The 13,655-nt window shown below is 43.4% G+C and overlaps 1 protein-coding gene across 1 annotated transcript in view; it reads right to left on the reverse strand.

Annotated features, from left to right (window-relative positions):
* Nucleotides 1-283: 283 nt before the first annotated feature.
* The window catches only part of cacna1g (calcium channel, voltage-dependent, T type, alpha 1G subunit), a 518,682-nt gene continuing 505,310 nt past the window's right edge, over nucleotides 284-13,655 (reverse strand). Inside the window, 3 exon segments of the mRNA XM_034194509.1 lie at nucleotides 284-1,285; nucleotides 9,916-10,085; nucleotides 10,252-10,462. Of these exon segments, the coding sequence (XP_034050400.1) occupies nucleotides 290-1,285; nucleotides 9,916-10,085; nucleotides 10,252-10,462 (1,377 nt within the window). The 3' untranslated portion in view covers nucleotides 284-289.

Raw genomic sequence — 13,655 nt, forward strand, 5'->3', positions numbered from 1 at the left:
TTTTGGGGGTCGTCTGCAGCCGGTAGCAAGCAGACGAGAAACAGCCGCGTTCGTGTTGGCGAGGTGTTCTAGTTGTTGTGTGGCAGTAACAGTACAAACATGAGGGACGGTCACACTACTACAGTACTGCACTCCTCAGCAAACAAGGATGTTTTGACTGTTTGTTGTAGTTTTACCATTATTACTCTTTACAGCATTATTACTAGAACTATCGCCATCACACACAGAGTGCATCGTAGGTGTGCGGGTGGGCGTGGCCTATGTTTTGTCGCTCCATCTTTGCGTTTGTTCAGTGCTCTGAGCTCGACTTCTCAAAGGAGAAACTGGGAAGAGTCAACAGTTTGGGGTTGGGCGAGCCGCCGTCCTGCCCTGAACCCTCTCCGACTCCCAAGTCGAACGAATCCTTAGAGTCATTAGAGGGCGCTCTCCTCCTCAGGCAGGTGTCCGTGCCAGGGAGAGGAGGGGGCATCCCTAACCCCCCGAGCGCCATGCCACTGAGCCCCGCCAGGCCTGGGTAAAGGCTGGACTGGGGCTCAAGTCCATCAGGCGGGTCCACGGAGATGCAGGGTGGGCTCATCTTTTTCTTACGTCGGGGAGAAGGTAACAAGGTCTGAGTGGGGGTCTGGCTACGTATCTGCAAGCTGTCTGTCCGCGACACAAAGCCGGAGGATGTGGAGGTGGTGCTGCGCTGGGGACTGGAGTCCACGGAGGGGCAGACCTCCACGGAGTGGCGCCGCAGGTCGTCCAACCAGGAGTAAGGACGCGGGCGAGAAAGGAAGGTGCTGCCGCCCTGCGTGTCAGCGCTATGGAATCTCTTCAGCTGCCTCAGGCACGGACTCCGGCCATCGTGGCAGCTCGCGTAGCTGCTGTACCCGTCGTTGCCGCCGTCGCTGCTGTCGTCCGCTGTTTCTGAGCTCAAACCTGCAGCCCTGATTATGTCATCGCTGCCGGCCAACCCTGCTCCTGTAATCAGAGACACCTCCTGATCTACTGAGGCCTCTTCTTGTGGGTGTGGCCTTGCTAGTAAGCGCAGAGGAGATGTGGAGGAGGGGTAGGAGGCAAGGCAGTGCTGAGTGTGCACCGTGCTGGGGCGTGCAGGTTTGGGTGAGGCGCCTGGTGTGGCCGGAACGAAGCAAACGGCAGGGTGGTGCTGCAGATGGGAGCAGGGTGAGGGTGAGGAGGAGGGTGATGGAGTGAGACCCAGAGAGGCCACGTTCAGGTGTCCCTCTTTTTCTTGCCCTCCATATAGACACAGGGCCTCCTGGGAGTCAGTAGACACGGCAACCTGGAACACAAGGGGTGGAGGGAAGAGGGCGGATGAGAAGGTGGTGAGGAGATACGGGAAGGAATCGGGGTGAAAAAAGGACTAGTTCGTGTGAGGTGGTGAGGAGTTTGGTTCAGAGTTCATGGTTCTAGTTCATGCTGCAGAAAGTCCACAAATCAAAACGTAACTTCGTCAAGTGTTGAAGATAAATGATTTGAGCAGATGTTAAAAATATGGCTTGAAGCTGTGTTGACACTGAAGTTCAACTTTTACCACCACGGTTCCACTTCTGAATGAATTTTAAAGGTGAACTCATCCACTTTGTGGTCAGAATTCAGCATCAACAGGTCAGTCATTGCTTCCCTGTTAGACACGCGAAAAGATGGCTCCTTGGTGGCTCCTTTGAGAAACTTGGTGACGCTACATAGTAGCTTCTTATGGCATCATGCATAACAAAAAACTAATGTTGCAACTCCAGTTAAAAGCGCCTTAGCCCTCTGAGGCCTAAGAACATTTTCTAGATTTTACCATACTTTCAAGAATTCCCGTTTTAAGGTACTTAAAAAATTAAAAAATGTGCACATGTTGCATATCAAAATGTTCACGCTTAGATTTCAGAATATATGTCACACATGTTTCAAGAACACTGTATGTAGAAAGATTTTGGCTCTAAATCTGAAAAAATGAAAGCCCCTCTATAACGTGATTTTAATTCTCAAGCAGCACACAGTAGTCACGGAGAATACCATCGTGTTGTCTGACACTGCTTCCTGCGTCACAGAGCATCATAACCTTATAGATTTCAAAGTTTCAAAAGTTTCACATGATGGACTTTAAACATGCAGTTGTCATCAAAACGTGTGTGTGTGTGTGTGTTAATTCTGAAAATCAGTCAGATGGATCACTTATTTGAGGTCAGTTACCAACCTGAAACCGTTTTCTTGCTGGATACGAAAGCAGCATTCATATTTATTTATTAGGACCAACTGTGAGCCAGACGGCGTGGCTCCAACCATCGGCACAAACCCCGCAGGCTGAAGTTTTAGGATACAAGCCCAACAAGTCCCTCACAGAGTTTATACTGAAGAAAGTCAAAGTCATCATGCTGGACGGGGCCAGTTCTGGTGGCAATTCTACATATGGAACAGAGGGAACTTAAACCATGCACAGCCACAGCCGTTTATGTTTGAATTGTGTGACCACAGTGACCCCTGGTGGACAACACAACAATGACACACCATCCACCAGCCGTAGTGCTGCAGAAGCTGCTTCCACCAGCTAACAATACAATCCAGAAGATGTAAAACACAATCTGCATTTGACACCATGTCGGACTGCTTATTTTTTTTTTTTAGAAATTTGTAGCTTTATCGTCAAACTGAAGTTATAGGAGATACATGACATGAAAAATCAGTAATTTTCTTCCAAGCTGCCTGTTGTTGAGTTGTAAACGAAACACTTTACGACTGTGGACGAACACTGAGCGCCAAAGGGGCAAAAAACAGAAGAGTGAAAGTGTTTAGAACACGCAACATGGATGCACTCGTAATTAAAGAGAAACTCATTTTATTACAACTTCATTCCCATTGATGTCATTATAACGTGTCGCTCACTAATTTAGTTTTCCTTATCTCAAAACAGAAACCAGAGATGGAACGATCAGACATGACTGGTACAGGTCAGGTCAGGTCAGGTCCATCTGCCACACTGCAGAACCATTTTGGGTCCTGGATAGAAACCACCCAGACAGACAACCGGTCCATCTCCATCTCTTTAAAGTAGCCATGTGTCTGTCAGGTGAAACTCTGGTGTCAGTATCTCAGGCTGGACTCCATTTACTGGACAAACCCTCAGGTTTTCTATGAAGCCCCAAAGTTACTGGTCTGGGTGCTTCCATGTTCATCAAAACCAACTCCATAAATGGATAAAGAGGTGGAGCATGAGCGACACAGTGTATCAACTGGGCGGGACTAATGAAACCCAAACCCACCACCATTTTTGGGTCCAAACCAGCTAACGGGCTAAGCTGACTGAGCAGTGGATCTCAACATGTTGCCTTGGTTGCTCCTTAGTAACTGTGGGTTAACTGTACTTAACTGTACCTCATGAAGTTACCGATAGCTGCTAAAAGTGCTAACGGTGTAACCATCTAAAATCTAATTACAGGACAACTTCACTTGTTGGACATAGTGGCTCACAGACAGATGATCTAGTGGTTCCCAAAACAGCCTTCCCCCTAGTTAGGCATAAACCGATGGCTAAAAACATCTTAAACTAATGTGTTCTATGAAGAAAATTCACCCCCGCACAGTTCTTATGGAGGCAAAACCAATTTTTGCTCCAAGCTGTAAGTACACCCTTTAACTTCTCTCTTGTTTCACTCGGGGCGGCCACAGCAGATCCACCTTAGATCTGCACTTTGATTTGAATGCCCTTCCTGATGCTTTACCACTTGGCCACCAACCCTGGCATCCTCTAAAGTTGGACATTTTAACATGAGCTCCTATGACAGCCTGCTCACTTTTTGAGCCAGCCTCACATGGTCAGTCATGGAACTGCTATCAAAACAAAAAATCTGCACAACCTGAACGCTCCCGTGCAAAAAGCTTTAAGATACAGAAAGCAGTAGTGATGTTTTGGGCGCTGCCCCTCTTCAGATAGAACAGCAGACATGGGGCCAAATACAAAAGTATTTGTATTTGAAAATACTTAAATATATTTTTTGGAGTATTTGTATTTGTATTTTCTGATTTTCAATTCAAAGTATTTGTATTTCAAATACATGACCGATCCCAAGTATTTCCAAATACTTTTACAAATACTTTTTCAAATACTTTACAAACTTGGGAATCTCTGTGACACCGTGTTGAGACACACCAGATATGACATTTTTTTATTGTTTTGTGATATGGTGGGCACAAAAGGATGCAATATTGATGGAAACAGAATATCAAATCAAATCAATTTTATTTATATACAGACAAACAAACACAAACATTTATATACAGACAAACAAACAGACAAACAAACACATTCACACCCACTCGCACACCTATGGACAATTTAAAAATTCCAGTCCACCTAACCTGCATGTCTTTGGATGTGGGAAGAAATCCATGCAAATCAAATCAAATCAATTTTATTTATATAGCGCCAAATCACAACAAACAGTTGCCCAAAGGCGCTTTATATTGTAAGGCAAAGCCATACAATAATTACGTAAAAACCCCAACGGTCAAAACGACCCCCTGTGAGCAAGCACTTGGCGACAGTGGGAAGGAAAAACTCCCTTTTAACAGGAAGAAACCTCCAGCAGAACCAGGCTCAGGGAGGGGCAGTCTTCTGCTGGGACTGGTTGGGGCTGAGGGAGAGAACCAGGAAAAAGACATGCTGTGGAGGGGAGCAGAGATCGATCACTAATGATTAAATGCAGAGTGGTGCATACAGAGCAAAAAGAGAAAGAAACAGTGCATAATGGGAACCCCCCAGCAGTCTAAGTCTATAGCAGCATAACTAAGGGATGGTTCAGGGTCACCTGATCCAGCCCTAACTATAAGCTTTAGCAAAAAGGAAAGTTTAAGCCTAATCTTAAAAGTAGAGAGGGTGTCTGTCTCCCTGATCTGAATTGGGAGCTGGTTCCACAGGAGAGGAGCCTGAAAGCTGAAGGCTCTGCCTCCCATTCTACTCTTACAAACCCTAGGAACTACAAGTAAGCCTGCAGTCTGAGAGCGAAGCGCTCTATTGGGGTGATATGGTACTACGAGGTCCCTAAGATAAGATGGGACCTGATTATTCAAAACCTTATAAGTAAGAAGAAGAATTTTAAAATCTATTCTAGAATTAACAGGAAGCCAATGAAGAGAGGCCAATATGGGTGAGATATGCTCTCTCCTTCTAGTCCCTGTCAGTACTCTAGCTGCAGCATTTTGAATTAACTGAAGGCTTTTTAGGGAACTTTTAGGACAACCTGATAATAATGAATTACAATAGTCCAGCCTAGAGGAAATAAATGCATGAATTAGTTTTTCAGCATCACTCTGAGACAAGACCTTTCTAATTTTAGAGATATTGCGTAAATGCAAAAAAGCAGTCCTACATATTTGTTTAATATGCGCTTTGAATGACATATCCTGATCAAAAATGACTCCAAGATTTCTCACAGTATTACTAGAGGTCAGGGTAATGCCACCCAGAGTAAGGATCTGGTTAGACACCATGTTTCTAAGATTTGTGGGGCCAAGTACAATAACTTCAGTTTTATCTGAGTTTAAAAGCAGGAAATTAGAGGTCATCCATGTCTTTATGTCTGTAAGACAATCCTGCAGTTTAGCTAATTGGTGTGTGTCCTCTGGCTTCATGGATAGATAAAGCTGGGTATCATCTGCGTAACAATGAAAATTTAAGCAATGCTGTCTAATAATATGCCTAAGGGAAACATGTATAAAGTGAATAAAACTGGTCCTAGCACAGAACCTTGTGGAACTCTATAATTAACCTTAGTCTGTGAAGAAGATTCCCCATTTACATGAACAAATTGTAATCTATTAGATAAATATGATTCAAACCACCGCAGCGCAGTGCCTTTAATACCTATGGCATGCTCTAATCTCTGTAATAAAATTTTATGGTCAACAGTATCAAAAGCAGCACTGAGGTCTAACAGAACAAGCACAGAGATGAGTCCACTGTCTGAGGCCATAAGAAGATCATTTGTAACCTTCACTAATGCTGTTTCTGTACTATGATGAATTCTAAAACCTGACTGAAACTCTTCAAATAGACCATTCCTCTGCAGATGATCAGTTAGCTGTTTTACAACTACCCTTTCAAGAATTTTTGAGAGAAAAGGAAGGTTGGAGATTGGCCTATAATTAGCTAAGATAGCTGGGTCAAGTGATGGCTTTTTAAGTAATGGTTTAATTACTTCCACCTTAAAAGCCTGTGGTACATAGCCAACTAATAAAGATAGATTGATCATATTTAAGATCGAAGCATTAATTAATGGTAGGGCTTCCTTGAGCAGCCTGGTAGGAATGGGGTCTAATAGACATGTTGATGGTTTGGATGAAGTAACTAATGAAAATAACTCAGACAGAACAATCGGAGAGAAAGAGTCTAACCAAATACCGGCATCACTGAAAGCAGCCAAAGATAACGATACGTCTTTGGGATGGTTATGAGTAATTTTTTTCTCTAATAGTTAAAATTTTATTAGCAAAGAAAGTCATGAAGTCATTACTAGTTAAAGTTAAAGGATACTCGGCTCAATAGAGCTCTGACTCTTTGTCAGCCTGGCTACAGTGCTGAAAAGAAACCTGGGGTTGTTCTTATTTTCTTCAATTAGTGATGAGTAGTAAGATGTCCTAGCTTTACGGAGGACTTTTTTTATAGAGCAACAGACTCTTTTTCCAGGCTAAGTGAAGATCTTCTAAATTAGTGAGATGCCATTTCCTCTCCAACTTACGGGTTATCTGCTTTAAGCTGCGAGTTTGTGAGTTATACCACGGAGTCAGGCACTTCTGATTTAAAGCTCTCTTTTTCAGAGGAGCTACAGCATCCAAAGTTGTCTTCAATGAGGATGTAAAACTATTGAGGAGATACTCTATCTCACTTACAGAGTTTAGGTAGCTACTCTGCCCTGTGTTGGTATATGGCATTAGAGAACATAAAGAAGGAATCATATCCTTAAACCTAGTTACAGCGCTTTCCGAAAGACTTCTACTGTAATGAAACTTATTCCCCACTGCTGGGTAGTCCATTGAAGTAAATGTAAATGTTATTAAGAAATGATCAGACAGAAGGGAGTTTTCAGGAAAGACTGTTAAGTCTTCAATTTCCATACCATAAGTCAGAACAAGATCTAAGATATGATTAAAGTGGTGGGTGGACTCATTTACATTTTGAGCAAAGCCAATTGAGTCTAATAATAGATTAAATGCAGTGTTGAGGCTGTCATTCTCAGCATCTGTGTGGATGTTAAAATCGCCCACTATAATTATCTTATCTGAGCTAAGCACTAAGTCAGACAAAAGGTCTGAAAATTCACAGAGAAACTCACAGTAACGACCAGGAGGACGATAGATAATAACAAAACTGTTTTTTGGGACTTCCAATTTGGATGGACAAGACTAAGAGTCAAGCTTTCAAATGAATTAAAGCTCTGTCTGGGTTTTTGATTAATTAATAAGCTGGAGTGGAAGATTGCTGCTAATCCTCCGCCTCGGCCCGTGCTACGAGCGTTCTGGCAGTTAGTGTGACTCGGGGGTGTTGACTCATTTAAACTAACATATTCATTCTGCTGTAACCAGGTTTCTGTAAGGCAGAATAAATCAATATGTTGATCAATTATTATATAATTTACTAACAGGGACTTAGAAGAGAGAGATCTAATGTTTAATAGACCACATTTAACTGTTTTAGTCTGTGGTGCAGCTGAAGGTGCTATATTTTTTCTTTTTGAATTTTTATGCTTAAATAGATTTTTACTGGTTATTGGTGGTCTGGGAGCAGGCACCGTCTCTACGGGGATGGGGTAATGAGGGGATGGCAGGGGGAGAGAAGCTGCAGAGAGGTGTGTAAGACTACAACTCTGCTTCCTGGTCCCAACCCTGGATAGTCATGGTTTGGAGGATTTAAGAAAATTGGCCAGATTTTTAGAGATGAGAGCTGCTCCATCCAAAGTGGGATGGATGCCGTCTCTCCTAACAAGACCAGGTTTTCCCCAGAAGCTTTGCCAATTATCTATGAAGCCCACCTCATTTTTTGGACACCACTCAGACAGCCAGCAATTCAAGGAGAACATGCGGCTAAACATGTCACTCCCGGTCCGATTGGGGAGGGGCCCAGAGAAAACTACAGAGTCCGACATTGTTTTTGCGAAGTTACACACTGATTCAATGTTAATTTTAGTGACCTCCGATTGGCGTAACCGGGTGTCATTACTGCCGACGTGAATTACAATCTTACCAAATTTCTGCTTAGCCTTAGCCAGCAGTTTCAAATTTCCTTCAATGTCGCCTGCTCTGGCCCCTGGAAGACAACTGACTATGGTTGCTGGTGTCGCTAACTTCACATTTCTCAAAACAGAGTTGCCAATAACCAGAGTTTGATCCTCGGCGGGTGTGTCGCTGAGTGGGGAAAAACGGTTAGAAATGTGAACGGGTTGGCGGTGTACACGGGGCTTCTGTTTAGGGCTACGCTTCCTCCTCACAGTCACCCAGTCGGCCTGCTTTCCCGGCTGCTCGGGATCTGCTGGAAGGGAACTAACGGCGGCTAAGCTACCTTGGTCCGCACCGACTACAGGGGCCTGGCTAGCTGTAGAATTTTCCACGGTGCGGAGCCGAGTCTCCAATTCGCCCAGCCTGGCCTCCAAAGCTACGAATAAGCTACACTTATTACAAGTACCATTACTACTAAAGGAGGCCAAGGAATAACTAAACATTTCACACCCAGAGCAGAAAAGTGCGGGAGAGACAGGAGAAGCCACCATGCTAAATCAGCTAAGAGCTAGTAGCTGCGCTAAGCTAGCAGATTCCTAAAAACACACAAAGTGAATAATGTGTAAATAATTTAGAGGTGATTCAGCAGAGGGAGTGCTTTAGTTAAGGCACATGAAGATTACACTGTGAAACAAATCGTTATCTAGTTATGCATTTATTTCCTCTGGGGGGGGGGGGGTGTCAGGTCGTCTGCAAGTGATTAGCACCAGGTTCTCCACAAACATTAAGTGCGAGGAAGGAGAGGGGCCGCCACATATCCGGCCACGTCCCAGTCCAGTCACGAATGGCTCTGCTCACCGGGCCCTGGGGGTTCTTGTACTGAGCAGGATTACTATTGGAAACAACACATCATCAGTAGGGTACAACTAACCTGTCTCACGGCGGTCTAATGTCTGAAGAGGGGCAGCGCCCAAAACATCACTACTACTTTCTGTATCTTAATGATACAATATAAAGCGCCTTGGGGCAACTGTTTGTTGTGATTTGGCGCTATATAAATAAAATTGATTGATTGATTGATTAATAAAGCTTTTTGCACGGGAGCATTCAGGTTGTGCAGATTTTTTGTTTTGATATGTGTCTCTTTTTGATCCAGCATGTTTTTTTTTTATTTTATTTTATACATCTTGGATGTGCGTGTCTTTTCTAATTCAGTCATGGAACTGCAAATTTTTCTTCTTCTAGGTATGCCTCATTTCTACCATTAGACAATACCTAACCTACAATGTGGATTAAAGTCCCCCTGGAAACAGTCCTGGAGCAAAAATAGCCACCTTCAGTGTCCCAAGTACTTGATGAGGCCCATAAGGTATTAAAGGGTCTGCTGATAGCTACAACCATGCAAACAAGACACAAGTGACAATAAAATTCAGTCTAAATCACAAACTATGATTATTTGTCTAAGTTGCACAGATTTGGTGCTATATAAAATGAAATGAAATGAAACTGTATTTGTACCAAAAAGAACTGTAAACTTTTGTACTGTTTGATGGGCATTAAAAGATAATATACAATCGCTGTGCAAAGGCTTGAGAGGAGGTCTCTGAATAAAGTGACATTCTGTGTGTGTGTGTGTGTGTGTGTGTGTGTGTGTGTGTGTGTGTGTGTGTGTGTGTGTGTGTGTGTGTGTGTGTGTGTGTGTGTGTGACTGACCTGTCTGCGAAGTGTGCGGCTGAATGGATGTGTGCGTCTGGGAGGTGGTAGCCGAAGTATGCTCTCAGAATCTGAGTGACTGTTGGGGCTGATGGGCCTGAAGAGGTCTGTGGGGACGGTGAGCTGCTGAGAAAACCCCTCTGGCTGTGAACGCACCGAGCCCCTAGAGCCTGCACACGGATAAGGACACATCAGGTCACAATACTACCACACGTTTATGTCAACATACTTTTAATTTATATACATGAATAAATCCTAGGCTTTCTTTTTGTGTCTAAATCCAAGTGAGGATTTAAATTTAAAGTGAGTTTTATTTTAATTGAAAGGAAAATCTATCTAATTGGGCGCTTTGGGTACCCAGTCTGTGCTGGAGCCCCTGCATCTGTGCTAGAAGGTGTGCTGGAGCTGGAGCTGGGTGTCCAAAGGGCTGCTGGGGGAGGAACATGTAGCTGTCGTTGGGCAGGGAGTGTGTGCGTCCCACTGTGGACTTCCTGACGCTGAGCAGGTTGTCCTCCAGTGGCTCCTCCCCAGGATCGATCTGCTCTGGCTGGGAATAGAAAAATAGAGGAGTCGATGTCTCTTTGGAGTCAAAAGAACTCAACCAAACTCTTAACCCACACACACCTAAACTCTGACACATTCATAAACAAACAGTCAGTAGTCATCAGCATACACTCGGACATACTGTACAGTTTTGTTTGTTGGAGTTGACTGGCACAGATCACTTTGCTAGAGGTGAAATGGTTTACATGCTCTTTCCAAGCACTGTCATTTGAAAACATGTGATACTCTGGAACATGTGGGCTTGAATGTATTTTGTCATATGGTAACTACACAAAAACTTATTCTGTGATCGTGTGTCAGCTGGGGCAGTGTCCTGCAGTCTGACCCACAACAGCTACTGTTCACATTCACGTCAGAACTGTCCAATCTATACATTTTACACCCCTGTAGCAAACAACAGTCAGCGGTCACACGAGCAGACAGCATCATCACAGAGTAAGAAGACTAACAGGAACAGACTGTGTGGAAGGACGCGGACTCACATATAAAGCACACCAGGAAAGAGACAGAAAACAACAAGGACACAGAGTGACAGGTTTTAGAGGAAAAGAGAGGGAGAAAGATATGAGAAGAGAAGAGAAGAGAAGAGAAGAGAACTGTAAACTTGCAGGTGAGGAGGTGCACTACTCTACTGGACTGACTGGAACGCAACATAAGACCAGGCTAGAAGGTGAAATGAGAACATTGGTGGGTATATGGTTAAATTCACCAGGGTCTTTCAACTCCACTTCCCCCTACACTTCTACTCTAGTTCCTCTTTTTTTTTTTTAAGTGGTCCCAACCCAAAACAGTTAACAGTGACTGGATTTCTCTGGTTTCCTGCACTGAACAACCCAGGATGAGGTTATTCCTGGAACTCATAATGGACTTTCAATGTCATAGCATCAGTAAATGAGCCAAACGTCCAATATAAGCTGAAACGGCAGAAGAGAAATCGTATGATTGTCTGTAAAAAATGAGAAGTGTGGCGTAAACCTCGGTTTGGTTTGATTCCCTTTCCTACTGAGAAAATGCAGACAGACATAAAACATGGATTAGAAAAGCAAGTTTATTGCAGATTTGGTTCATCAGTATTTCTGAAACGGTGATGAATTATTCCATAGTTATTATGCAGAATAGAACGCAGACACCTAAACCGGGCTGACGGGACCTGATGAGTTGGGCCGGGTTGTGCACAGACATATTGAAATGATAACCGGGTTTTGGTTCGGTCACATCAGCACAAAGATGCTGAATTGGTTTGACTATATGCGGGAAGACCCCAGTGTCAGGGTCTCAGCACTCCCCTAGTCTGAGTGACCTTCTGCACTAGTCTGGGCGGACCCGGCGCCACGAGGGGGGCGTTTGGGGGCGACGCCCCCATACGTCATCAACCTTGTCCCCTCGGATGTGAGAGTTATTAAAAATAAAAAAGAAAGAAAAAGAAATACTGGAAAATATAGCGCCTCGCAGTTTTGTGGATTTTGTTAGTCCAATTTTGTATGCTTTTTTTTTTTTTTTTAACAGCGCATTGTGCTCTGCGTCCTCATCAAGCAGGCCGGTGTTCTGTCGAGATGACGGGACACCTGTTGTGGCACCGCGAAGGGAGAGTACGCACATTGTGTTCTGCGTGTCTGTTTATAAGAATCTTCTCGCCCAGAAGAAAACAGAGCGCAAACAATTACCCATAACTGTGTTCTTCACTCGGAAAAAGACACCTGTAGCGAGGCCTTCAGCGGAGCGGCGCCACAACAAAGAGGCGCGATCAGAGGAACTGTGAAATACTGGTCAGTCACTAATCATTTCTTATTACTTAATCTTATTACTTAATCATTTCTTATGTGTCCAACCTCATATGCTGATTGTTAAAGTTAAATTCGTTAGTTCTAAAAGCCATCATAATTATTTATAGGAAAACGTTCTATTTTTATTTCTCAAACAAATGTTTGGGCCTGAAAACAGGTTGGTCTTATTTTTCTACTAAGGTTTGAACTTTGAGAGTGTTTACACAAGAGAGAAAAGTGAGAAAATGTTAATGCCTGTTTGAAAAAAGTGTATAAAGTGTGTAGTGAGGGGTTTTAGAGCCTTAAAACGTCTATAATAATTGTAAAAAATAACGCTGACTACTTCGCGGATTTTGCCTATTGCGGGCTATTTTTAGAACGTAACTCACGTGACAAACGAGGGACCACTATATATCTACATGAAAGGTTTATCTTTGACCCGTTGTGTGACTGTCATGCCCAACTGCGGTGTGTTTGCACTTGTGATGGAGGGCTGTATGTGGGGTTAATCTACTGTCTCGTGTCGTTTCTCAGATCAGTTGTTGGTTTGGTTTTGTGGTATGCAGGAGATCACTTGACCGAGGGTCTATACGTTCAAATAATAATTAAAAAAATACTGTCATCAATGCTTCATAAAGTGTCGAACTCTGCTCTGTATGAGAAGTGAAATGAAGCAATGCTTCATAAGAGCCAAACTCTGCTCTGTATGAGACAGAGAGAATATACTATAGAAAGGCCATTTATAATATAACTCTACAGAATGAGAGAGGCAAAATTGAGCAATGCTTCATAAAGTGTCAAACTCTGCTCTGTATGAGAAGTGAAATGAGGCAATGCTTCATCAGTGTCGGACTCGGCTAAAACACGCTTCGGATACCAAGCTGCAAATCATTTTCTGCTGCAACAGACAAATGTGACGGAAAGCAATTTAAGGTTGACGTATATGTCCCACATGCCTGTAGGTCTGTTACATGTAGAGTCGATTAATCATCACTGAGCTCTGAACGCTGACCCTGCAATAAGATACATACAGACAGACAGACAGCTCTTTGGTACCTTCCGAAACCCCACTGAAGTTACAGACTTTTTCTGAAACGATGATGTCATAGCCCCGCCTCTCTAACCTCAGCCACTTGTAATGAATGACAAGTTATTGTTAAGAGAATAATTTAACATACTTATTTTCTTTATTTCTTTATTTTTTTGTCTTGGTGGATCATTAATAGGGTTTAGTTTAGTCATGAGAAGAACGCTGAAGAGACGTCAGGATGCTTTGGTGAACGCCGATCGTGAATAAATGGCGCACTGTGACGCTTTTAATTCCTGTTGTAATGGTGGTACTTGGAAAGACAAATACCTTCTAAGGTGGTACTCAAGGTAATAAAGATTGAGAACCACTGGTTTAAAGGCACC

Source organism: Thalassophryne amazonica, chromosome 18, assembly GCF_902500255.1.
Source record: "Thalassophryne amazonica chromosome 18, fThaAma1.1, whole genome shotgun sequence".
Taxonomy (NCBI): domain Eukaryota; kingdom Metazoa; phylum Chordata; class Actinopteri; order Batrachoidiformes; family Batrachoididae; genus Thalassophryne; species Thalassophryne amazonica.